This window comes from Myotis nattereri (assembly GCF_964212035.1).
Source record: "Myotis nattereri genome assembly, chromosome: 3".
Classification (NCBI taxonomy): Eukaryota; Metazoa; Chordata; class Mammalia; order Chiroptera; family Vespertilionidae; genus Myotis; species Myotis nattereri.
The window spans coordinates 44,070,334-44,097,575 of record NC_138077.1 but is presented as its reverse complement, the minus strand read 5'-3'; the positions used below and the strand labels follow the sequence as shown (position 1 = coordinate 44,097,575).

Here is a 27,242-nt window from a genome sequence, read left to right as displayed (position 1 = left end):
TGAGGGACCCCCCACCCCCACCCCATACAAATATTTCGTGCACTGGGCCTCTAGTACATACATAACTATGGTAAAGTTTCATTTATAAATTAGGCAAAGTAAGAGATTAACAACAATAACTAATACTAGAGAACAATTGAAACAATATCCTATCTAATAAAAGAGAAACATGGTAATTGGCATACGACCGCTACCCTTCCCATTGGCTAATCAGCGAGATATGCAAATTAACTGCCAGCCAAGATGGCGGCCGGCAGCCAGGCAGCTTGAAACTAACATGAGGCTTGCTTGCTTCAGTGACGGAGGACTCCAGCGTTCCCCGCCTGCCTTGCTGGCCTCTGAGCCTGCAGTTTAAGAAACATTGTAACAAATATAGAAGCTAAACAAAACCCCAGAAACCAGCTTTCAGCGAGCTGGGATCTCAGAGCTGGAGTTATACATTGTTTCGATTACAGAACCTAAACAAACCAGATACCTTCTTTCAGCAGCAGAGGCCTCAGAGCTGGAGCCAAAGCTAAAGCTGGCCCAGAATAATAAAAAAAAAAGAAAAAAAGGAGCAGTTGGGAGCTTCAGTCACCCACCAGCCTGAAAACAGCCCTCAGCCCCTCACCCAGGCTGGCCAGGCACCCCAGTGGGGACCCCGACCCTGAAGGGTGTGTGACCAGCTGCAAACAGCCATCATCCCCTCAATCCAGGCTGGCCAGGCATCCCAGTGGGGACCCCCACCCTGATCCAGGACACCCTTCAGGGCAAACCAGCCAGCCCCACCCATGCACCAGGCCTCTATTCTATATAGTAAAAGGGTAATATGCCTCCCAGCACCGGGATCAGCGTGACAGGGGGTAGCGCCCAAACCCCCTGATTGCCCTGCAGCTCTGTGTGTGACAGGGGGCGGGGCCACAACCTCCCTATCGGCCCTGCTCTGTTCGTGACAGGGGAAGGCACCCCAACCCCCTGATTGGCCTTGCTCTGTGCCTGATAGGGGGGAGCTCCCCAAGCCCCTGATCGCCCTGCAGCTCTGTGTGTGACAGGGTGTGGTGCCCCAACCCCCCCACCCCACGGGCCCTGCTCTGTGTGTGACAGGGTAGAGCCATAACCTCCCCATCGGCCCTGCCCTGAGTGTGAGAGTGGCGGCGCCCCAACCCCCTGATCAGCCCTGCTCTGTGGGTGATAGAGGGCGGTGCCCCAACCCCCCCACCCCACGGGCCCTGCTCTGTGTGTGACGAGGTGCAGCGCCCCAACCCCGCCCCCCCCCCCCCCCACGGGCCCTGCTCTGTGTGTGATGGGGTAGAGCCATAACCTCCCCATCGGCCCTGCCCTGAGTGTGACAGTGGTGGTGCCCCAACCCCCTGATCGGCCCTGCTCTGTGCGTGACAGGGGGGAGCGCCCCAACCCCCTGATGGGCCCTGCTCTGTGCGTGACAGGGGGGAGCTCCCCAACCCCCTGATCGGCCCTGCTCTGTGCATGACAGGGGGGAGCCCCCAATCCCCTGATTAACCCTGCTCTGTGCGTGACAGGGGGGAGCTCCCCAATCCCCTGATTGACCCTGCTCTGTGCGTGACAGGGGGGAGCTCCCCAATCCCGTGATTGGCCCTGCTCTGTGCATGACAGGGGGCAGCGCCCCAACCCCCTGATTGGCCCTGCTCTGTGCATGACAGGGGGTGGTGCCGTAACCTCCCCATCGACCCTACCTTGAGTGTGACAGGGGGCGGTGCCCCAACCCCCCAATCGGCCCTACCGTGAGCATGACTGAGGGTGGCATCACAACCTCCCAATTCGCCCTGCTCTGTGCATGACAGGGACGGCGCCCCAATTCCCCAATCGGCCCTCCTCTGAGCCCGACCAGGGGCTGCATCTAGGGATTGGGCCTGCCCTCTGCCACCCAGGAGCAGGCCTAAGCCAGCAGGTCGTTATCTCCCGTGGGGTCCCAGACTGGGAGAGGGCACAGGCGGGCTGAGGGACCCCCTCTCCCCCCCAGTGCACAAATTTTTGTGCACCGGGCCTCTAGTCTATAATAATAAAAGCATAATATGCAAATCAACCAAATGACCAAACAGCAGAACAACCATCTGGACGACCTTCCAGACGACCACGCTATGACACACACAGGTGCCAGGCCAGCCAAGGCGGGTGCAATGCAATTGGTGGTGGGGCGGGGGGGCCACCATCGCCCCATGATCACCCCGCAGAGGGAGGCCCAGGCCACCGGCCGGAGCGGGGGGCCCAATCGATGTGGGGGGCGGCTCTGTGATTGCCCCACAGAGGGAGGCCCAGGCCACCCTCTGCAGGGCAATTGATTTGGGGGCTCCGCAGAACCAGGGAACTAGAGGTGTGTGGCGGCAGATGTTGGCAGCGCCAGGCCAAGGCGTGTGTAGGCAGGGGGCGGGGCTGGGAGGCAGCCAGGGCTGTGAGAGCCCCAGCAGCGGGGGCTGCAAAGGCCTACCCTTGCATGAATTTCATGCATCAGGCCTCTAGTACTGTAATAAAAGGTATGTAAAAGTGGTCTCTCTCAAAATATTTTACTGTGCTGTACTCATCTTTTCACTTAAAGCAGTGGTTCTCAACCTTCTGGCCCTTTAAATACAGTTCCTCATGTTGTGACCCAACCATAAAATTATTTTCATTGCTACTTCATAACTGTAATGTTGCTACTGTTATGAATCGTAATGTAAATATCTGATATGCAGGATGGTCTTAGGCGACCCCTGTGAAAGGGTCGTTTGACCGCCAAAGGGGTCGCGACCCACAGGTTAAGAACCGCTGACTTAAAGGAAGCACTTTCAGGGCTTTTTTTTTTGGCAGCATCACTACTCTTGCATTTTGGGGCGACTGTTAAGTAAAATAAAGGTTACTTGAACACAAGCACTGCAATGCTGGGAGGGTATACAGCCTGGAGTGGCTGGGTAACGGTAGGGTTCACATCCCAGGCTGGACAGAGGAGGATGGTATGAGATTTCATCATGCCACTCAGAATGGCGCACAATTAAAAATTTAAGTTGTTCATTTCTGGAATTTTCCATTTAACATTTTCAGACCACAGTGGACCCAGGTAACTGAAACCATGGAAAGTTGCATAACGGAATACTCAATCTTCCCTGCTTGTGACATTACTATAGTTGTACATGCCTGTAGCACTTAAAATCGTAGTTGACTAACTTCTTCGGAGATTGACGTCAGTGCATCAAGATCTAGGAAAGCGCTTTGGCATTTAATACGTGCTTAAATGAACGTTTATTTAACAAAGAAAGACCCACAACGAAGGCTAAGTAAATGCAAAATAAAGAACCCAGTGCATGGATATTTGCCCAAAAGAAGGCACAAAAACAGAAACGAAAGCAGAAAAAAGAAATGAAAGATAGGAGAAACGGTGGCTATCTCCCCCGCTCCTTCCTCTGCCGACGGCGGTTTCCCTGTAAAGTTCCAGAAAGGAGTCAGGCGTTACCGGGCGGCATCACTGCCGCGGCCAGCACCACGGAGCCCAACGGCCGGGCTCGCTTTCCCGCCCCGCTCAGACGGAGAAGGGGGTGGGGCCCCACGAAAGGCGGCGTTACGTCACATCCGGTTCTAGTCGCGCCTTGGCGGGGAAGGGACTCCAGCGCCGAGGGGCGGGGCCAACAAAGCGCGCGTTTTGAGAAGGGGCGGAGCCGGATTATAGACGCTGCGTCACATCCGCGAGACTTAGAGCCCGTGTGGCAGCGGTGCGGAGCGGTCGGGTTCTCAGCGGCGTGGAAACTTGTGGTGCTGACAGACTGCGGCCGAGCCTCTGTGAAGAAGGTGCAAGAGATTGGCAGCTTCGCTTGAAGCACATCGAGCCGGGCGGCGGCGGCGGCGGCAGCGGCGGCAGCAGCAGCAGCAGCAGCAGCAGCATCTAGGAGTCATGAGCGACAGCGGCGAGCAGAACTACGGCGAGCGGGTACGTAGAGGTGCTGCAGGGGGCGAATGTGTGGTCCCAGCTTCTTGCATCTCTTTTCAGGCCTGTGGGCCTCGGACAGGGAGTTGGGCGACTTCGGCCCCGAAGTCAGGCCGGGAGGAGAGGAGTCGGATTGAAAAAGCGTTTGTGAATAGTTTTTATTCGTGAGGAAGGCCAGAGAGGCAGGTTTAGGTGGCCTCGGACCCGAGTCGACGGTTTTTTCTGTTATAAGGGGGATTAAAATGGCCGCTGCGTCCCCTCGGTGTTGGGGGAGGGGAGCAGTATCTTATTTCGCCGTTGCTCTCCAGCGAGGCCTCGTCGCCGCCATCTTGGGCTGGCGGGCTGGGCGCGCTGCCAGAGGCACAAAATGGCGGCAGGGCCGCGCGTCCACGCGGGCCGGTCCCGCGTCTCACAGGGCTACTTGGTTAGGAAAAGAGCACGTTCTTTGGGGTCTTACACCGGTATTTGGATTAAGAAAGGGCCGTCTTACGAAGGACCCCCCCCCCCCCCAAGGATGGAACCTAGTGTGTTCTTGGGGGCTTCTTTTAGGGTGGGGAGAACTAACCTGAGGTAGACTAAATTCTCGGCCCGTTAATTTGAGGAGATGGCGCGCGGGCTTTGTGTTAGGCCTAAATGGAGTGCTTTTCTTTGATACCGAAAGGGCTTTCAAACCAAAACTCATCAGAGTATACCAATAGAATAGACCACGAGGAATAACGTTTTCTTATTTTCTGGAGTAGATATTTTTCCATGGGATTGTATAGGACAAATTGGCGGGCAACGACGATTTATGGCGCCGTTACTTCTTTTGTTTCAAGGCATTCTAATTCTGTGGATCACTTGTACCTGTTCTTTCTTTTTTTTTTCCTTTTTAAGTCTCCACCTCCCCGGAGTGGCGTTCGGTGCGGGTTGACTAGATTTCAGTAGTAAAACAGTTCCCAGGTTTTAAACAGCATGTTATTAAGGTTGCTTTCGGGGTGTAGGCTTTAAGATGCAACAATGCAAGGCTTTCCAGAGTCTTGGATGTTTGGAGAATTTGTTAGAATGATAAAAAGCACCGCAGAACTTGATTTTTTTAACTTGCTAGAAATAAGGTAGGTGTTTTTACAGTCTGTTACTTTTCCCCTTTCTAGTAGAGCCACCTTAAAATAAGTCTAATTGTCAGGTAAATCTCAAATATCTTAGCAAACGCGTGTAAAACAGATTCGAGGTGGTTTAAAAATATCTTAGCTCCTGGCACATTAGTGAACTTACTGTGTAACATTGGAGCCAACCCTGTTTGATTTGGTTTGAACTAATCAGGTCTCCCTTATATATTCAGGTGAATGTTTCTTAGGGTAAGAAAGTTTGAATTGGGCTCACAAATTGTGAAAGCTGTGACTTCTAGTTTCTACTAGTTGAATATACTTTGGAAACTAGTCACTGGTATTTGTACTGGAAAGCAAATAACAATTTTTAGTCCTCAGTGATTGAACAAAACAATTCCTGGGTACTTTTGCACTGTTTAGGGACAACAAAACGACTGACTAGCTTAGTGGAATATTCCTGGAAGAGTTACTAAGATCGTGAGCTTATGGAGATGAAAATTTGCCTAAAAGAAAATAAGTTAGTATGTTTTACATAAGGGAAACAGTTGTGGTTAAGTTCAGATTTGAGACAGCTGAAGAGGTGTCATCTTATTTATTAGAATTTTTTTGAAGCGGGCATATTTTCTTCTAGTAGAGTATACATCCTAGTGTTTTCCATAATGCTATTACATAGACTAGGTATTCACTAAATTATTATGGAAAGAGAAAGATATAAAATAACTTTAAGCTACATACTAGAAGAAAAAACTTTATTACTCAGGAGTCATGACTTTTCCTGGAAGACATTTCTAAACTTGAAGTTGTGGGATACTTCCATTTTATTTGGTTTGGTGTTTTGTATGTTTGCTTTCCAACTGGTGGTTGGAACCTTAAGTTGTTAGAATAGACGTAAAACATGTGTTTGGACTAGCAAAGAATGCTTGGCAAGCCATAAAGGTCAGTGGAACAGTTAAATAAAATACCATAAAAAGGACTGGGAGGTAGAACAGTCAGGTCTGATTAGCAAAAAAAACCTGCCTGAAAGCAGTGAAAAAGTTGCTTTCAGGGCAGTAATCTTTTTTTATATATATATATACTTTTTTTGATTTTTTACAGAGAGGAAGGGAGAGAGATAGAGAGCCAGAAACATCGATGAGAGAGAAACACCGGATCAGCCGCCTCCCGCACATCTCCCACTGGGGATGTGCCCGCAACCCAGGCACATGCCCCTGACCGGAATCGAACCTGGGAGCCTTCAGTCCGCAGGCCGACGCTCCATCCACTGAGCCAAACCGGTTTTGGCCAGGGCAGTAATCTTGGACTTGCCTGTAGCCTCTTTGTGGAGCCTGAAAAATTACTTTTCATTTCACTCTAGGCTCTCAAACATTCCAAACTGATCATGTAAATAAATCACTCATACAAATCTCAATTCCGCTGTAATCTTACCCTCATTTATATAAATCTCTAATCCACTCTCTCCCAACCCCCAAAGTAACTCCAGAAATTTTTTGCCCCAATCCTTTGGACATTGGAAGTAGTTCATCTCCTAAATAGAAATGTTGTGTGTGTAATGCAGTAATAAATTATCCTCATAGAACTAATATAGTGTGTCTCCCCTTGTCTTATTTTAAATGTATATGTTGGGTGTGCTCTTGAATATTTGTGGTTCATGTCACTTTTATGGCAGAATCTACCTTTTACCTTTACCTGGGATTTTTGTGTCAAAGTGTATTTAAATTCAAGAAATGTGTCTCTAATTAGATTTGAGATCCCTGATCCTGGCCAAACCCATGCAAAAATAAGATGTTTTTTGTTTTTGTTTTTTGTCTTTTTTTTATGGTCTCCAAATTAAAGTATCCAGAATTTCCAAAACTTGCCTGCAAACTTTTTTTTTTCCTGCAAAGGGGCTGACATCTTTGCCATAACAGGCACTCTTAACAGTTATGTCACATTTGATAGAATATTGGCTTTTTTTGTAGACTATTTGCAATATAGGTACTAGTCTTAACTTTCTTTAGACATGAATAGTGTCTGGATACATACCATCACATCAAGCTGCCCTTGAGATTCTGCATTGTTTTCTGTTTAATCCTGAATTCTTTGTGTATTCTTTGCTTTTAACCCCAAATTCTAATTTTTATAATTGAAACATCTCAAATCTAATTCTTTTCTAGAAAATTGTAGCTATTGCACCAATTTTCTTTAATAAAGGGTTGAATTTATGGAGTGGGAGGAAATAGTTTGCTTTGTTTGTTTCGTTATGAGTGATTAGGTATGAGTCTTGAAACCAGGTTAGCTAAGAATATTTTAATTATGTGGATAGTGTCTGAAACTAGAAAGTGACATTGTGAAACTGAAATTCCAAGTGATAAGGTAAGTAATACTGGTTTTGTTGGGGGGAAATGGAGAGGAATTAGATGGTGAGATATGTTACATGGAATTCCCCTTGTACATCCAATTCCCATTTATGGCTGATAAAACCCCAAACCTAAGTGATGAGTATTTTTATAGTTGACGTTTTTGCCCAAGAGTACCGAACTACAATTGTCTATCTTTTGCACTTTAGCAGTGTCATTTGTTGATACATATTTATACATAAATTGTATTATCTCACAGTGTATAGTGATGGGGTGGTGACTAGTATTTAAAAAATTTAAGTGTTTGACCAAGGTTAGTTTTGGGTGGTGTGGGCCACATGGAATTAGGTATTGTCAGTTTTGTTTTTAAGCTGCAAGCCACAAAAGTTCTTAACTACGGCGGATTAGTCTTCAAGTTCCCCCAAATCTTTGCTTTGAATTGGATTTTGGGAGTTATTTTCAGATTATTACTTTTATCAACATAGATGGTCTAATATGATAGCATGAGATGAGGTCCCTCTTTTGCATTGATTTTTGTGCTTTAGTATTAGATGAAGAATAGGTAGTCTTCTGAAAGTAAAAAGGCATACTTGATTTTGCTGGAAAGTACTGAATGTTTTATGCATGTAAATTTTAGAATACTGTTTTTGCAAGAGATCTCAAAAGCATGGGCTGAAAACTGATGGAGGCATGTCAGATAGTGGGTTTTTTCAGACCATATTCTCAGTTTGAGGATTTTTCTATTACCCAATCTTCTGGTAGAGTGGCTACAAAAAAATTAAATAGTCTTTATAGTGATATGAAAATTGACCATAATAGGTTTGATTTGCTCCCTCCCAGTTTTTAAAATATTAACCTTGCAATCAGCCTAATGAGTTTGCATGTTTTTAATGTTACATGAATTCCACTTGTAACCTCTAGAATCGTTGTAACAGAAAATTTGTTGATGGGATGGGAAAAGTTTCTGCTTATTTCTAAGTAGGATCTCGTCAAGTAATTAGCTTAATAGTTGGTCTTTTGGTTTTATAAAGTGGCCAGTTGGTAGCTAAGTTGAAATAAACCTCTTATTTACATTATTTAGTAGTGTATCTTATAGTTCAATTAAAAAAGAGGAAAGGTTGGGAAGGAGTAATAACAGCAGGAAGGCGTCCATATTGATAAGTTGTGATATCTAGAGCTTTGGCCTCCATGCCAGTATCTTCTGCATCAAAGTCCTGTATCTGTACATACACTTTAGGAGCCCTAGGAGGAAACCTGCTTGGGCGTTCTGATTCCACGATTACATTTGTGCTGCTAGCAAACAGTTCCCATTACATTTTAGTGATGGATCCTAAAAGAAAATTAACTACTGTGACTCCCTTAAATGAAAACCTATTTAAAATTTTTCCTGGGTTAAGTAAACAATAATTGACTTTTTAAAACTATATTGAAATTAGGCTTACTTTCTTAGAAAAGACAGCACTTCCACAAATAGCCATGGCAGTCTTTATGCCCAGATAGGTATAAAGACTTTTTTTTTTTTTAAGAAATTTTGTTTTTCCTAGAAAGAAAATAAAACTAGGAGAGGAAATTGTTGACAGTGAAACAGAAGACGTAAGATGAAATGCAGGAAAACTAGGATGTTTTATGAGGACAATATTTTGTTTAGGGTATTGAACAGACACTAGTATATTGATGTTAAATATTTTTAGTAACTTCAAGAGGTGAGCTATACTTTTCCCCATATTGCCACCTTTAAAAAAGTAAAATTTCTCCTTTGGACTGCAGAAGATTTTAATATTTGTTCATTGAGGGGGGCGAGTTTACAACATTATTTGAAAATACCAATGTTGCACTCTAATTTGTTCTGCTTTCCTTCACTTGAATGTAGTAGTTGGTTGACTTGGTTTTAGTTTAAATTTAGTAATTGGACCATTCCGAATATAAAGACTTACTAGAGCAGTTTTCTAGGGATAGATTGAACACTTAAATATAATCCAAATTTTCAGATTCCCTGACACTGTCTTTCTATAGAGCTCTTTAGACATATGGTACAAAAATGTGTGACATTAAGTACATTTCTTGACCTTATAAGACAAGTCACAATTTGTAAATCTCTCCTACCCCGAGCCCTGTCATGATTGTACAAATGAATTGTTCATGCTTTCCTTTCTTGCACTTTTGTATTTACGTGTCACTTTTTGACTGGAGTTGTTCTTTTGACACTTAACATATTTTCAATTGATGGATAAAATAAGAAGTGTGAGATTTAGTTCTTAAAATGTTAGATGAACAGTAAATGTTCAGTAGCGCACTTCACATTCAACTTAAGCATGACAAATGAGATTGATTACCATATATTTATTAGAACCAGCAGGAGACTATAGTTTCAGGTTTTTGAGCTGCATATTCTAGGTGTTTTTAATTATTTTTTTAATCCAAAAACAAGGGATTTTTTTTTTTTTCTAGTTTCAGTTTTGGCACTGGATTTTATCCTGGAGTTTTAAAATATTCTTCATCCTGTTCTTTTTCTATTAAGGTTAATGTTGAAGAAGGAAAATGCGGAAGTCGTCATTTGACAAGTTTTATAAATGAGTATTTGAAGCTCAGGAATAAGTGAAGCTGAAATTTGAAAAAATTAAAGAATGCATGCTAATTATCAGACCAGAAGTCCCACTTGTAGAATATTGAGCAATTTGTGTGAAGTGGGGAAGATGAAAGAAGTCAGAATTTGAAACGGAAGAATGAAGAAAAGAAATAAAAATGAAGTTAAGATAAGAAGTAATCTGGAATCAGAAAGCACTACGCTAAGTAATTACTAGTCTGTTTATGTGTCCCTGTATATTTTGCTAAACATGCATGCATTATTTGTTTAATAGAAGAAAATATATACAGGGTAAAGAAGTGCCTTCCAGGGGGAACGTTTAAATTAGGTAATTCTAATTTTAACTTCTTAGTCAAATTATATTGAAATGCGACTTTTTTTATAAAATAACCCTTTGTAGTCAAATACCAGGCAGGAATGAGCTTTCCAGCATGGGTAAAAGTTGGCTTCATGATGTTTCCTCAAGACTTTTTCGTCTTTCTAACTGCTGCTCCTAGGGACATGAATAAGTACCTCCAGAGTTGGAACTGGTAGTCTCTGCCACCCCCCTGGACTTTTACTATGCACTGACCCCTATCTTAAGTACTAAGCAAATATACAGGGTGGGGCAAAAGTAGGTTTACAGTTTTGAGTATGCAGGAAAGTTTGTATTATTTTTTTCCATAGGAACAACTGTAAACCTACTTCCCCCTACTCCCATATAATAGGATGTTGTCATAATTTCCCTAAAGAATGTCATGAGAATGGTTATAGAACCAAGCCCTCAAAATCCAAGCAAAGCATTGAACAGGATACTTTTGGCATTTATGAAAACAAATTTCCTTACAGATGGCAATAGTGGAAAGCTATGACCACTTAGGTCCTAACTTTAAGGTGCATGTGTGCTAAATTCACAAGGATGATTCTTAATTCTTTTCTGTTTAATGCTTATTCCAGCTGAATGAGAAGGGTTACTGCTAAAAACACCGTGGCTTCCCTTAGAATAAGGTGGGTCACACGTAAAAGTGAACAGGATGTCTAACTCAAAATGGCAATAGTAGCAGGTGCTTCATTCCAAAATCAGCTTTATTTCTTTTTCTCATTTTCTGCTATTAACACTTAGCTATTATAATGATGTAAGAGGTATAGGTTTATAAAGTAGCTTTCTTCTGGTTCTCCACTCCCACCACTTATGGGAGAATAAATCTAAAAGTTCTGTCATTTTCCTTTCTGTATGTTTTGTTGTAGCTGAATAGAAGAGTCAGATGATTGTAATGATGTTGCCTACAGTTGGATGGAACAAGTACACATCAAAGTAATAATGATAGCCAACCAACAGCTGTCTTCTACCCTATTGGAGAAGCCACGGTTCTCACTTCTCCTTTCTGAAATGAAAAACCCAAAAACTTTTCCTCTCACCCGAAACCTATATAACTATTAACCAATCTTACCCCAATAAATTGAATTACAGCTTTAAAAAACTTAGAATTGTTGGATCCACTGCTCATGGAAAAAGTGGCTTAAGTTTCATTTCTAGAGGGATCCCATTTTCTGAGATGTTAGGGCCTATCAGCAATGTGAAATTGGCCTTTTTTATATAGTGTTTATTTCTGTATCTTGCAAGGAGAAGAAAATTATTGCCATTTACAGGAGACAATTTCCAGCATTTGCCTTGCCCCATTACTGCTTTGTAAAAAAAAAAAAAAAATATTCTGTCTACAAACTAATAATTAAATTCATTATGTAACTTTGCATCCTGAATTACAAATAGGCAGAGAGTTGAGGTGAAAGTGATATGAGTGGATATTTCTGTTCAAGCCCTGGGTTCTTTTATTAGGCAGCTGAAAGGTTCTTGAGGTCCAAAAGAGAAAAGACTTAATTAGCCCTCAAAGGGGGGGGGGGCAGTTTAAGGTTTTGATTAAATGGCCCAAGGTAGATAAAGGGCAAAAATAAACATTGATGTTAGACCACCTTGCCCATTAAGGTATTTTGTTTCCCCTTGGGGGTGAAGGGGGGCAGGCCTCTTGTCCTGGGCAGTAAGGTAAGGCTGATTAATGTGAGGGAGGGGTGCAGGTGAAGCAGAGATAGCACAAAGTTCCAGGAAGATGCCTTTGTGGAGGAAAAAAAAAAAGGTAGGATGCATAACACTTCAGAGGTTGGCTAAGTCAGTGAGACTTAACTAGCATCATAAACATGTGTGGTGCTTTTAAGAAATGAAGATACCCAATTCTAGACAATAGTTAAAATCAGCTCCAGATAGGGGACTTGTTTTTTTTAAATACTGTAGGTCTACAAGAGTCAGTTTTAAATCAAATTGCTGCATCCAGTCTTTAAAAAATAATACAGAAGAAATGTAGCAATTGGGTGGTTATTCCCACTCCTGTCAACTTTCAAAGGTTTTCTAAGCTACTGCCTTCTCAGAATAGGGGAATGAGAAATAAGGTGTTCTGTTGGAAGGCTAACTTTTTTTCCTGATAATGTTTCCTGTAGGTTGTATGTTACTATGTGACTGACATCTAATTCATAACAACTGAATTCTTCAAGAGGTTTTCAGGGAATTTTTGTCTTTGTTTTAATATGTTCATCTTAGTTCATGGTTCTTCTCCTTGAGGTACAGAGGTTCAGAGTAGTGCTTCTTTTGGTAGGATTTAATGTTGACACCAGTAGTTTGTCAGCTGAGGGTAGACTTGAAATTTTCCTTGTGTAGAGGGTTTTCCCAGCTGGTTTTACAGATTTGCCTGTGGATTAAGGTTTAAAGTTAACTCTCTGCTTTTAGATTTGGCTAGTAATTTAATTTTAGATCTCATTTCTTCTAGACAGGCTAAATTTCCTTGCATGTATTTCCAAGCCAGCTAATGGCCAACATAACTACAAAGGGGTTTAACTTCTTTAAGGATATTCCTGGTGAGAACAGTTGGTGCAGGCATTGTTTATATGTTAACCTAACCAAGTATCAGTATAGAAAGGGAAATTTTTGCATTCTGGTGTTTCCCCCTTTCCTGGTTAAAGAAATAATTGCCCACAAAATATATATGCCAGGTAGTTTCAGGGGCTGCGTGAATTCTTAAAATTCTTGATCTGTTAGAATTTCGTGGGGGAAGTCTCAATATGGCTTAGAATTACTATCTCTTAGTGAACAGACTAATAAAAAGCATTTCAGCTTAGAATAAGGCTGTTCTGTTTAATAAAGCAAGAGGCTTTTTTTTTTTTTTAAAGCAAGAGGCTTTTTAAACAAGAATCTTGACCCTCTCTACTTAGATCCCTATGCTGACTAGTTCCAATTAACTGCATAACTTTGTTGGTAATCTTTTTAACTCTTATTGTGAAGCACCCATATTCTGCTTCCTTACAGAGCAAGTTTTCTTCTTTGGCTTCCATTAAAGGTTATAATTGTTCCATGACATAATCATTCTGGTAGTGAAGTAAACAAAGGCGTTTAGTAACTTTTGGGTCTCCATTACTATCTTCTATGTTAGATGTTGCCTGTGCTAGAAACTAAGCTCCCATTTTTGAAAATTACTTTGTCCAAAAGTACCATCTATTTCTTTGACTTTGTTATCACTCCTAGAGGGAAGGAGTGGAAAGTTTCGCATTTCATCTCACATCACACCATATTTTATGATGACTTTGAAGTGTTGGGAAAGTTTCTAAAGTTGTTATGGCCTAGAAACCAGAACTTAATTTTACAGGCTGAGTTAACTCTTCTTCCCTATTCTAATCTTCAATTTTTAAATTTTTTCTCTGGGTGTCATAGGAAGGATCCTCCAAATTTTCTCCATTGTGCTGTAAATCTAGAACGTAGTCTAAAATGTTTGAGGCTGTAGCTTAAAAGTAATCCTGTTCTATTTTTTTCAAGAATATTCTAAAGATCTACCACACAGGGAGGTCCCTAACTTTTATCCAGCAGCTTCAACATCCATTCTTCCCTCCACAGTAATGTTGGTTCCTTTTGAATCTGGCCATTTTTATTCTACCTTGGGTGGAAAAACTCACTGAACTTTATTTATGCCTTTTAATTTGCCTAACATTTGGTAACTTGAAATAAAGGTTGTCTTGTTTGATGATGCCTTAGCTGTCGGTAGTGTAAGTGTGGGTGTTCTCTTACCCAATTTTTTGTTTCTTCATTTGGCAGAATGTTTCTCTGGTTCCATTACTACTTATACATGTATGCCTTTTCTGCTGATTAGTTGGTCTTTGGTGAACTGCTGGTTATCCTATTTATCCATTTTGTTCTGAGAGAGATCTTCCTTCTGTGCCACTTACCTACTGGCTAATCCTAGCTTTGATTGGGAAAGCTATGGGTATATAGTATATACCTAGACTTCGGTTTTACATATAATTCCTGGATTCCCTTTCTAAGCCTAGATTAGAAGCTCCTAATTTAATATTCTGGTTTTAATAGGTACGTTAGATAGCTTTTCTAACTTCCCATTTGCCCTGGCTCATCTCCATTTAACTGAGGAAGCTGTAGTTCTCTGGCATCCTCTCTATTTTCTTACCTTTGTGCAATTGACTATCTTTCTGCTGTAGCTCCCATCTGGTTTGTTTCTGGGTCTTCCAAGGCCTCCCACCATGATTAGATGGAACAGGGTCTTAACTGTCTGGTGTCCTTCAAGCTGGTCCTTGCTTTCCACTAGGCTTCTACATTTCTCTAGGATTTGAAAAAGGTTGTCCTTGTCTCTCTTCCCACTGAATAACAATTTGAAAAGTTGAGGTCTTAAAAAATCAAAAGCATTTTAAAAGTAAGTTTTATGAATTTCATAGGGTTTTGTTTTTATTGATGGTAACTTGATTGAAATAGGTATAATGGATAAAAGTCATAGTTATTTTTAATAAGGTTGTTTTCCACCCTAATCTTTATGGAGTAACATTCCCTAAACACAATCCTTGGACAATCCCTCAGCTGCTTGGCTTTGACACCCCTTTCTGAAGAAAGTGGATCAGTTAACTTATTCCTGCTCCAAAAAGGTGGAAGTTCAAGTTAATTGACTTATGTCAATTGGAGCAATGCAACTGTTGTACTGGGTATATTCAGTTCCTGCCCTTATATTTTCTTACCTTGGAAGGGGATTGCTTTCCCTCACCATTTATTTCACAGCAGCTTATTTGTTTTTAAAGTTGCCCAGAAAGTATACAAATTAAACTTTTGACATCTACGTGTAGGAATCCCGTTCTGCTTCCAGAAGTGGAAGTGCTCATGGATCTGGGAAATCTGCAAGGCATACCCCTGCAAGGTCTCGCTCCAAGGAAGATTCGAGGCGTTCCAGATCAAAGTCCAGGTCCAGATCTGAATCTAGGTAAGAAAGACTTGCTCTTAGCTTTGAAATTGGTGTGAACTTTGTAAACTAGGAAGATAGAGAGGATTCGGTTATTTGTTGGCCTGTATAATCCTTAGTAGAAATTAAGTTAATCATAAGTTCTAGAAGACCGAAGGCTATTTAATCGTTAAAGGCCTGGGCTTTTGAGTTAGGCCTCAAATCTTACCTGTTTTTTTCTGGTTTGGACAGACTATTTAACCTTTTTCCACCTTAGCTTCCTTATATAAAGGCAAGTTAGTAATAGTACCAGTTCTTCAGAATTGAGTATAAGTAACCTACTTATTGCAAATATACTGCAGAACATTGGCTTTCAGTAACTGCAATTTTTTATTAATAGGTGTAGGCTAGTATTATATTGAATGTATGTATAAAGCAAAAGTAATAACGTGTACTTTTTTTTAAATGTTGGTCAAAAGTATGCCATACATCCTGGTTTGCCCAGGACAGCCCGATTATATGCCTGTTATGAAGCATCATTAACCATACCTTTTCTCTCTTATAATGTGTCCATCCTGATTTAGATGACGATTCATATCATCACTCTATCTAGTTAAGAGCAACTGGTTGCTTTTAAAACACAGCAGAGGGGAGCTACTATGATGGTGATTTTACCTTAAGTGAATGGTGGGCATAATGGGAGAAGCAGAAAAATAGGGTGGTATTCTGAGAGGGAGACAAATTAAGCTAGTATGGATGCATGTTTCCAGATTTTCAAAAGATAATTGAATGTGTTCACTTTATTTTTTTAATAAGAAAGGTTGGAAGAGAGTTAATGGTTTTGGAACTCTAACAGTTGAATTGACTATTAATACAAAAAAAGGGTATCAATTCCACCCATTTGGTATCATGCTAGTATATGCCTGGATTGTGTTCTGTCTTCTGGAGTTTAACTCTAGAGTATTAAAAAAAATTGAAAGCCATATTTTGTCAGCTATTTAGTCATGACCTTTGGAGCCTTTGTTTTGCAGGTCTAGATCCAGAAGAAGTTCTCGAAGGCATTATACAAGATCACGATCTCGGTCTCGCTCCCATAGACGATCCCGGAGCAGGTCTTACAGTCGAGACTATCGGAGGCGTCATAGCCACAGTCATTCTCCCATGTCTACTCGCAGACGTCATGTCGGGAATCGGGTATGATGAAAAATATATTCTGTGTTTTTGAAGCAATAGACTGTCTAAAACCACTTAATTTAATAGTCCTATCTCTTTGAAGTTAGAAATGATTTTGACAATGGAGCATCAAATAAACCTCCATATGCATTACTGTTATAATATTAGTACATTAGATCATATAGCATCTATGTATCTGTTCCATACTTATGTTACTTAAGTTTTCTGTGTTGGTTATTAATACCTATTACATAATGCTTTCCCATTTAATTGTAAGCAAGTTTCTTTTGGGTAGTAAGGCTTTTTCTTGTCTTCCATGAGAGGTTCCAAATGAGATGGCATTTAGTGTATTTATATTGTGATTTCATTGTATAATCCAAATGATTTTGTAGGGTGTGTGTTTGTTTTTGAGAGTGGAGTGGAATTTGGAGTAAATAAATGAAAACGGGGTAAATTCATTATGGCAACTGGAATGTCATCAAGATGTGGTTCACTTTTTATAATGATTGCAAGCAAGCTGTTTAATATCTGTTAACAGTTTAGTGCACATCTTTGACTTAATTTGTGTGTGTATGTGAATAGTTTGTTTCTAAAAATAGGATCAAGCCTAGCATTCCCTATATTTTAACTCAGCATTTTTAGTTTATCATGTATTTATCTGGCTTGTAGAGACAATGCTATTCTGATTGTGTGAACTTTTTGTTTTTATTTTTAGAGAGGAAGGGAGAGGGATAGAGATAGAAACATGAGTGAGAGGGGTATCGATTGGCTGCCTCCTGCTCACCCTGTACTGGGGATCGAGCCTGTAACCCAGGCATGTGCCCTGACTGGTGACCTCTTGGTTCCTGGGCCAACATTCAACCACTGAGCTACACAAGCCAGGCTATGTGAGCATGTCTTAAAATAAATTCCTAGAAAGTGAATCACTCAAAATTGCCCTCTAATCTCCCCCCCAAAGAGTTAGTTTGTTTTTTAATAGTATGTGCCCCTTACCCCCCTCTACTTAATTCTAAGATTAAAATTGCTCCTGTTGTAATTCTTTGACAGTTTGTTTGTTTTAGTTAATCACCTGGGATATCTTTTCCATTGATTTTTGTTTGTTTCTTTGTTTGTTTTATAGAGAGGGTGGAAGGGAGGGGGAGAGACAGAGGGAGAGAAACATCGATGTGAGAGAGAAACATCCACTGGTTGCCTCCCGCACACGCCCCGACCGGTGCCGGTGATCAAGCCTGCAGCGGAGGTACGTGCCCTTGATCGGAATCTTAACCGGTCTGTGGGTCGATGCTCTAACTACTGAGCCAAACCGGCCAGGGCCTTTCTGCCCATTCTTAAACATGCTTGCAGCACTTGCTGTAACACATACATTTTTAAAGTGTTTATTTAGTCTGTTTACTTTTATTCGTAGTGACACTTTTGGCTAATTTGTTTATGCTATTTCCTTTTTATTTGATTTATGGCAAAGTTTTAAAATCTATTTTTCTATTTTTAGGCAAATCCTGATCCCAACTGTTGTCTTGGAGTATTTGGATTGAGCTTGTACACTACAGAAAGAGATCTAAGAGAAGTATTCTCTAAATATGGCCCCATTGCTGATGTGTCTATCGTATATGACCAGCAATCTAGACGTTCAAGAGGATTTGCCTTTGTATATTTTGAAAATGTAGATGATGCCAAGGAAGTAAGTAAAAGCCTGCCTGTACCTTGTAAACTAGCAGCCCTATTATAAACTTCCAAGTATTTTAGGAAGGACAACTTTGGTTTTTAATATTGTAAGTAGAATGTGTAAATGTAGCTTGAGTTACAGGAAATGCAACTTCTGGGAAAAGATTGAAACCAGTAATAATGAACTTTTTCAAACTTTTATTATGGAAAAATTCAAATATATACAGAATAACAAAGTGTGACTTAGGGCAACTGGTTATATTATGCCCCACTTCAGTATACTTCTGGCCTGCTATACCTCTAACTCAGTCACCCAACATCACCACCACATTATTTTGAAGTAAAACCTGAGGGCAGCACTTCATACATGACTGGTTCCAGATAGGATATACATACTAGGTATAGTTATTGAAGGTTAATACTCTTTAGACTATCTTATCAGTGTTTGCATTGAGCCATTTTCTACAATGAAGAATATTTAAAATTGATAGTTATGACTCAAAAAGGATCTGGTTCATATTTAAATGTTAATTGACTTCAGGCAGAATGTTGGAAGTAAAAAAAATTAGTATGTTGACTAAAAGTGAACATTGACAGCGTGAATATGGGCCATATTTTAAGAATTTGGACTTTATTTGTATACGGATAATAGCTGGAGTCATCTCCAAGGGATGGTATAAAGAAGAGAAAAGCTTGGGAAACAGTGATAAACCATCTTAGGTCAATATTGAAATTGGGAATTCAGTTCTAGGTAAAATTACATGGTTATTTATGAAAACTGTACTTATTTTTGAAAACCATAAGTAACCTGAACTGCTAAAGGAAGAATGGAAAGCTAATTGCAAGTAATTAGGATAGACTACAATTTAAGATATTTAAGGGATTTCCAAACATATAAATAGGGTTTTTCCCATGGTTACTAGTAACATAGGCCTTATTTCCCTAATTTTCTGCTACAGTACACAGCTTTCTGAAGAATAGCATACTAATATTTTATATCTGAATCAGTAGTGCCAGAAACTATATTCTGAGGGCTTAAACTTTCAAACAATAAAAAGCATAATTGGAAGTTAAAATCTACTTATGGAAAGGGTGTTCTTTAAATGGTGGGCAAACAGCAGCTAAGTCTTTGGAATAGGGTTTTTTATTTTATTTTTGCTTTGAAGTTTCATTGCTGTATATTCTAGATGAAGGAGCTTTATGTAGCTGTCTTCATTCCAGCTTTTTGCTTCCATAGCAGGGATCCATCAACTTTAGTTAAAAATTACTAAATAGTTAAGGCCTTGTGAGCCATTAGGGGGGGACTATCAGTCACAACTTTTCAGTGCTGTCATTGTAATGCAAAAGCAGCAATAGACAACCTGTAAATTCATGGCTGGGACTTCACATTTGTGGCCATTGAAAATTTGAATTTCATATACACTTATGAAATCTTATCCCCAGCCATTTTAAAAATAACAATTACTTCAATTACCTGATTTAAATTGACCTTTGTAGCTTTTTTGATAAACTTTTCTCCTGAGTTTTATGACTACCTTTTAAAAATTTAATAGGAGAAACGACGTAAAGTTGTGGGCCATGATGTTCTATCAACATTGAAATAAATTAATGGATCTAACTGAAACATCCAGTCAGACTTTATTTTTTAACTACTGGATAGTTTGTGACTGTCCAGGATGTATATAACAACTATGTGTGTATTTATTTATGTATGTATTTATTTATTTATCAGGCAAAAGAGCGTGCCAATGGAATGGAGCTTGATGGCCGTAGAATCAGAGTTGATTTCTCTATAACCAAAAGACCACATACCCCAACACCAGGAATTTATATGGGGAGACCTACCTAGTAAGTTTATTTTCAAGATAGAAGTTTTATTGATTTAATTTGTTCACTTCCATGTGCTATGGGGAAATCTTTGGCATTTCATCTAATCTTGCCATGGTATAAATAATTTTCCTTTTTTTCTTAACTATTTGGTAATACATATCCTGTGGAAACATTCTGATTGTGGCACAAATTCTGATTGACACCATTACACAGATCCCATCCCACTGTATCATAAAGAAATGCCATATATTCAGCTTTGCTTGGGTAATTAAATGTTTCTGATTTGGGTAATTTTCCCCAGAATAGAAACTTAACCATTATAGTTAAAATCAAGTTTGTGTAAATCATACTCGAGTGCATTCTTTAGTTTTTGTTTCCTTAAGCAGAGTGGAAAACATGGACTGAACTAATAAGATAGTTCTTATGCAGAAAGTTCTAATTTGGAGTCATTTTTAAAAACTTAAGTATAAAGATCTTATATAAGGCAGAGAATTGCACCATAATTGCCATCTTCTAATAGGCTGAACTCCCAGTCTCAAAACTGCATTCTCCATATGATTGGGGGGGGGGGTGAAAATGTGGGATTGGCAAATTGGCTGAAGTTGAAAGCATGTTAGTAGAGTATGTGTGCTCCCCCATTTTTAAAGAACACTATTTTTTTTTTTTAATTTCAGGGGAAGGGGGAGGGAAAGATAAAAACATCAACAATGAGAGCAAATCATTGATGGGCTGCCTCCTGGGCTCCCCCTACTGCATATCAAGCCCACAACCCAGATATGTGCCCTTGACCAGAATTGAACCTTGGAACCCTTCAGTCTGCAGGCTGACGGACGCTCTATCCCAGGGGTGGGCAAACTTTTTGACTCAAGGGCCACAATGGATTCTTAAACTGGACTGGAGGGCCGGAACAAAAGCATGGATGGAGTGTTTGTGTGAACTAATATAAATTCAAAGTGAACATCATTACATAAAAGGGTACGGTCTTTTTAGTTTTATTCATTTCAAACGGGCCGGATCTGGCCTGCGGGCCGTAGTTGCTCATGGCTGCTCTATCCACTGAGCCAAACCAGCTAGGGCTATTATAAATTTTTAAACTCTTGGTAAGAAGCCACATGTACGCCTTTGCCAGTTTTACTCAGTGGACAGAGCATTGGCCTGCGCTTGTGGGCTGAAGGGTCCCAGGTTCTATTCAGGTCAAGGGCACATGCCCGGGTTGCCGGCTCAATCTCCAGTTAGTAGGTGTGCAGGAGGCAGCCGATCAATGATTCATCATTGATATTTCTATCTCCCTCTCCCTTTCTCTCTAAAAATCAATAAAAAATATATTTTAAAATATATATTTATGTACATTGTTACAGGGGGGGGCATTGTTTATTCACTATCAGTGAGAATTCACATGAGAGTAATACTCATTTCCCAGTTAATTAACAAGCCTATGAATTTTTGCCCAGAAGAGGATAAAGAGATTATACTTGAAGCAATTTCCCAGTCATGTCCTATAGAGTTTGGCTGTGTAGGTTGTGTTAACCTTAAGAACCAAATGAGCATGACATTCCTCTGCTGCTGTTAATAAATCTCTAAACAGTTTTTTAACAGCAAAAAGTCATGTCTAGAAAAATAGGGAAGGCTATTTAGTATTTTATAAAGATTTAATACTATTCACAGTGGCAGCTCACGCCGTCGTGATTACTACGACAGAGGATACGATCGAGGCTATGATGATCGGGACTACTATAGCAGATCATACAGGTAAGTTAACCATAATAAAATGTTGAGTTTTAAGTTGCCAAAGACTTGAAGCAACAACTTTTCTGAATCTCAGTTGAAACTTTTTTTCACCCCACCTAATTATAAGAGAAAGTTTATGTAAAAAGTTACAGAGGTAGTAGCCCTTGAGGCTTAGGAGAGAGAAAAGCAGAGGTAACATGCCTGGGGAGAAAGAGGGAAAACGGAAAGGTGGGTGCAGGTGTCCTAGAAGGGAGAGTGCGCCTCAGTTGCAGCATAACTTAAGCATTATAACTTTTGTCACCTTTAATAAAAGCATTACTTTTTATACCAAGATAACCAGAGCTAGTTTTTAAACCAGATTTTTAGGTTTTGTCTCTCTTTAAATTAATCTGTATACTTGGAGCATGGCGGAAACAATTACAGACCATACTTCAGTTTTTCCTCCTTTTTTAAAGTGCTGTTTTTAAAGCAAAATAAACTGCTTTGAAAGTTAATGCTTTATAAAGCAGAGTTGTGGGGGGTTTTTGTATAGCTAATGTATCATGCACTAAAAGGCAGGTAAAGCTGATTCTTGGAAGAGTCCATAAAAGTATTTATATAAGAAAAATAGTAACAATTTGTTCATTACTGAACTTCAAATTTTTATGGGGTTGGTAGGGTTATGCCTATCATACTTGAAAAACAAAAGATCTTTTTGAAAAAAGATCAAAACAAAGTACAAGTTCCCTTTATTTTAGCAGCAGCAATAATTGAGGCCCTGCCTTGTCAGAATGTAAATTGTGTAATAAGTATTGCCACAGTAGTAATCCACGATGCCTTATCTTGGTGTGATGTTGGGGTGTAGATACCTTCTTTAAAAAAAAAAAACCTATTTGATAATGTTTTATGAAATTGATAATTGTTGGTGTCTTAATGTCTATGGAAGTGAGGCCATAGGGTGCTTCTCACATTGTCCAGCATCTTATTTTGGACAACATTTTATTTAGAGTATTTTTGCATTAAATAGCACTTGAGGGATTGCTTATGGAAGCTGAGGATATTAAAGTGGTCGATTTGATCTTTATTTTAATTAATTTGAGCATTTACTTAGAGATATTCTTTGTTCTAATACTTGTTTTAGCCACCAGAGAGAGCTCTATGCCATTTTATTAAAGGAATGGCAAAGGTAGCTCTTTATCATTTTACTTACAAGAATCTAGCTTTCATATCTCACATGTTTGTTTTACTTCATGAATTGAAAATTCTTTCAAAAACTCATTAAAATTAATGAATTTTTGCCTTTACAGAGGAGGTGGTGGAGGTGGAGGAGGATGGAGAGCTGCTCAAGACAGGGATCAGATTTACAGGTATGACAGAGAGGGTTATAAATCTTACAATAGTAGAAACGGCTCACATGAAGGCTCCATTACTAGTCTTTTGGTAGTTAAATTATGTGGCATCGCACAAGATTGGATTGCATGAAGTTCATTAAATGTTGTAACTGACCCCAAATGATGTGGCCATGGCTTTGTGCATTTGCAGAAATTGGTTAAGCTTTTACTCGGTATCATTTTTGTACTTGAATAAGATAATGATGGGTATAAGGTCATTGATAAGGATCTGTAATATTTTTAGTATCTATTCCTGATAGCTATTCTCTTTTGCTACATTTTCTTTGTTGGCTGTTAAACACTTAAGTCAGTCTTAACAAATTGAAATCACTTTGATACACTAGTGAAATTTATTTTGAGGGCGTGCTTGGGATTAGTGGAAAAGACTTATTTTCTCATATTTAGTAGATTTTAAAATGGGTTAGTACATTATCAATGGATGAAACAGCAAGGAGTATTTGACTTCTGGTAGTATTGAGTGATCAGACCTTGAAATCCCAGGACTAATACAAAGTTTTCGAGGGTTGATGGCAGCCTTCTAGTTTTAGAAACTGATAAAAGGACTGTGCATAATTATGTCTTTTCATCTAATTGTGATCTCTGGGATCTTAAATGGTCTTGACATTCGTTTACAGAAGGCGGTCACCTTCTCCTTACTATAGTCGTGGAGGATATAGATCACGTTCCAGATCTCGATCATACTCACCTCGTAAGTTTTTGTCTTGATATATTATTTAGTTTATATATTGTGATAATATGGCTTGCCCTACCTAATTTGCCAAACCACAGCAGAGTAACTTTCTTCTGCAGAAAAGGGGTTCATTCAATTAGTTTTATGTACTAGAGGCCCAGTGCACAAAATTTGTGCAAGAGTAGGCCTTCCTTCCCTCTGGCACCCGGGACCCAGGCTTCCCTCACAGCCCTGGCTTCGTCTGGAGGGACATCCAGTCTAATTAGCACATTACACTTTTATTATAGACTAGAGGCCCGGTGCGCGAAATTTGTGCATGGGGTTGGGGGGATCCCTCAGCCTGGCCTGCAACCTCTCCAATCCAGGAGAGATGAGGCCTAAACCTGCAGTCAGACATCCCTCTCGCAATCCGGGACCACTGGCTCTTAACCACTCGCATGCCTGCCAGCCTGATCGCCCCTAACCATCTCTTCCTCGGCCCCTGCCACTAGGGCTTTGTCCAGAAGATGTCTGGTCTAATTAGCATATTATCCTTTTATTAGTATAGATAATCCCGCAAACTTTAGGGTTCCAGATGGTATGAAAAGAACCCTTGAAACCTAGTTTCTAATTAAAATAGTAAATATAGCCCTAGCTGGTTTGCCTCAGTGGATAGAGCATTGGCCTGTGGGCTGAAGGATCCTTGGCTCAATTCCAGTCAAGGGCACATGCATGGGTTGCAGTCTCGATCCCCAGTGCAAGAGGCAGCCAATCAATGATTCACTCATTATTGATGTGTCTGTTTCTCCCTTTCCCTTCCTCTCTGAAATCAATAAGAAATATATTTATTTAAATAAAGTGTGTATGCGTGTGTGTCTGTAGGTAGTCTTCACCATTTGTAGCACTAGTGCTTGTAATTTTTGCACATCTTGGGAACATCTTTGTGACTTAACCTTACTTAGCTCAGGTTGATAATTACTTCCCAGTTATTTCTATTGTTTCACATTGATTTATTTCTAGAGTGACTCTTGTGTGAAAGTCTTCCTCTATTTTCACAGAAGAGAATCTGGTATATAGGAATGTCTGAATGACAGATCACTCTAAAATTCTCAGTAAAATATACTTGCTAATCAGTTCTCAGAATTAATGCGCCCTTTTTTCTCTCTTCAATTCCAGGTCGCTATTAAAGCATGAAGTGGAAGGCTTTCTGAAACCTATCTTAGAGTTTGGATATTGTTTGTGGACAATATTTTTTATTGTCTCCTGTTTAAAAAGTGAACAGTGCCTAGTGAAGTTAGGTGACTTTTACACCTTTTATGATGACTACTTTTGGTGGAGTTGAAATGCTGTTCTCATTCGCATTTGTGTAGTTCGGTGCTTTGTTCCAAGTTAAGTGTTTTCAGAAAAGTATGTTTTGCATGTATTTTTTTACAGTCTAAATTTTGACTGCTGAGAAGTTTTTATTGTACAAAACTTCATTTAAAGGGTTTTTCTACTGAATCCAGGGTATTCTGAAGATCGAAGCCTGTGTGTAAAATGCTACCAAATGGCAAAAAGCAACAATAAAGTTTGATTTTTACTTTTCTTTCTAACATCAGTGCTTAGCAGAATTGTTCAGACTAGGTTGTCAATAGTAAATTTGAAGACAAAAATGTCCATTTTCCTTTAGTCCATGGAACCTACCATACTTAATATACCTGCAACTAAATATTAAAAATTATGCTCTGTAACTCAGTACTGCTAGTATTAGAACTAATCTTTCAATACAGCAAATGCTTAATGCTTATACTAATGTGGATTTGTCAGCCTTTATGTAATCTGTATTATATAGCAGGGAAAGAGTGGCACAATGTATGGCTTAAAAAGGCTATTTCTCAATGATGGTATTTCAACTGGTTATCAGCAAGTGACAATACATTCCACCACAAATGTGCTCTTGCTCTTGTTCTAGCTTTTAGACTATATGAAAGAAACTGGGTGCTTCAGAATTTGGAGAAAGAAACACTACTGTGTTGTGGATGAACTGAAGACTGCCTGTTCATTTTTTAAATATTATTTCAGGTCCTTTGCATACCAGAGGAGGCCCAATTTCACTCAAATGTTTTGAGAACTGTGTTAAATAAATGCAAATGAAAAGTAAAGTGCTGGTACAATTCAGTTTACAAAGATTTTATTTTAACCTAGGAGTAGTTACTTAACCAGAACGATCCTCTCTACTTGGGGGTTGGCATTGTATTAAATAACTAGTTTCACCCTTATTCTGAGAGTGTCTGAAATGCATGTTCTCAGTATTGTTTCTTCTGAATTTTATGCAAATGGCCATTTCTGCAGAAATTTCTATAGGTAGGCTATTTTGTTGGCCTGTTGATCTTTTAATTGATTTGAGAGAGGGGAAGGGAAATGGATATGCAGAGTAAAACATCAATCAGCTGCCTCCTGCACATCCCCCACCAGGGAATGAGTTCACAACCTGGGCATGTGCCCTGATCAGGAATTGAACCAATTATCTTTTGGTTTATGGGTCCACACTCAACCACTGCTGGGCAGTCTGCTGATCTTTAGTTCAGGCATATCAGAGGTTTGTTTATAGAACATCACAGTTAAGTGAGTTATGTGGATTTTTTTTCCCCAGTGCATAACAAAGTCATGTTTATGGTATACTGTGATCGTATAAAGTGCAATAGCATTGTCTTAGAAAAATAATGTACACGCCGCCCTAGCCAGGTTGGCTCAGTGGATAGAGCATCAGTCTTCAGGCTGAAGGGTCTGGGTTCAATTCTGGTTAAGGGCACATGCTAGGGTTTCAGTCTCGGTCCCCAGTAGGGGTCGTGCAGGAGGCAACCAGTCAATGATTCTCATCATTGATGTTTCTATTTCTCCCTTCCTCTCTGAAAATCAATAAAAATATTTTCTTAAAAATGTACATTCCTTAATACTTTATTGCTTATAAAAAAGGCTAACCACCTGAACCTTCAAGTCTTTTTGCTGGTGGTGAGTCTGCTTTGATTTTGTTGAAAACTCAGTTTCTGCAAAATGCAGTAAAAAGGGTATGCCTATACTTTTAGTATGTCCAATGTACATTACAAAGCACTTGACATATATTCATTTAGTCTGTAGCAATCATAATGTATTTACCTTAAGTCAAACATCTGTTAAAGGTCCAGTGCCAGGATCAGAGCATAGGCAATCTCAGTCCACAGTACTCATAATTATGCCATTCTGCCTCTAATCTGATTAAAAATATAGTTAATTAAGCATAGACAATATTTGCAAGCCTTAATTTGTCAAACTTTACTCAGCAGTGTGTCTCAGGTGTGTGCCTCTTGTACTTCTGGTAGCTGTTAATATAAATACATAGATCCCTTACATGCTTATACAAGTTGAGTTGTAAAATGATCCAGAAAGGGAAGCGGGGATTGATTATAAGGGATAGATTAAAGGTTTGAAGTTGTTGTCCATGTGCTATAGTGGTGGTATCTGGTTTCATGGAAGAAACTTGGCATACTCTAAACTGGTCCTTTGGGTAATTGCCATAGATTATCATGGGAGGAGGAACATGGCAGATAATTTATGGATAATATAAATTAGTCGTGAAATATTTGAAGGCAAAGGAACCAGGATTTTTATATGCCAATACTATCAATATATTGCTAATAG

The 27,242-nt window shown here is 39.9% G+C and overlaps 1 protein-coding gene across 3 annotated transcripts; it reads left to right on the top strand.

The window, feature by feature from the left end:
- The first annotated feature begins 3,630 nt into the window (after window positions 1-3,630).
- TRA2B (transformer 2 beta homolog) lies at window positions 3,631-26,508 on the top strand. Of its 3 annotated transcripts, none has more exons than XM_081086242.1 (10): window positions 3,666-3,913; window positions 9,853-10,124; window positions 15,061-15,194; window positions 16,184-16,346; window positions 17,815-18,003; window positions 19,720-19,835; window positions 21,483-21,566; window positions 22,832-22,891; window positions 23,551-23,624; window positions 24,762-26,508. In XM_081086242.1, the coding sequence occupies exons 4-10, from the start codon at window positions 16,314-16,316 to the stop codon at window positions 24,770-24,772; spliced, it is 567 nt and encodes a 188-aa protein (XP_080942368.1). In that variant the 5' UTR covers window positions 3,666-3,913; window positions 9,853-10,124; window positions 15,061-15,194; window positions 16,184-16,313; the 3' UTR covers window positions 24,773-26,508. The 3 variants fall into 3 exon arrangements, with proteins under 3 accessions (XP_080942367.1, XP_080942368.1, XP_080942366.1); XM_081086240.1 differs by lacking the exon at window positions 9,853-10,124 and adding an exon at window positions 17,446-17,565 and having other exon boundaries at window positions 3,681-3,913; XM_081086241.1 differs by lacking the exon at window positions 9,853-10,124 and having other exon boundaries at window positions 3,631-3,913.
- Window positions 26,509-27,242: the final 734 nt, after the last annotated feature.

Excerpts from the sequence above, each read along its gene's own strand:
- TRA2B (XM_081086240.1), top strand. The coding sequence starts at position 3,878 with ATGAGCGACAGCGGCGAGCAGAACTACGGCGAGCGG. Across the intron at positions 16,347-17,445 it reads GACGTCATGTCGGGAATCGG|AGAGGGTGGAAGGGAGGGGG; the intron begins GTATGATGAAAA and ends TTTGTTTTATAG. Across the intron at positions 19,836-21,482 it reads TATATGGGGAGACCTACCTA|TGGCAGCTCACGCCGTCGTG; the intron begins GTAAGTTTATTT and ends TACTATTCACAG.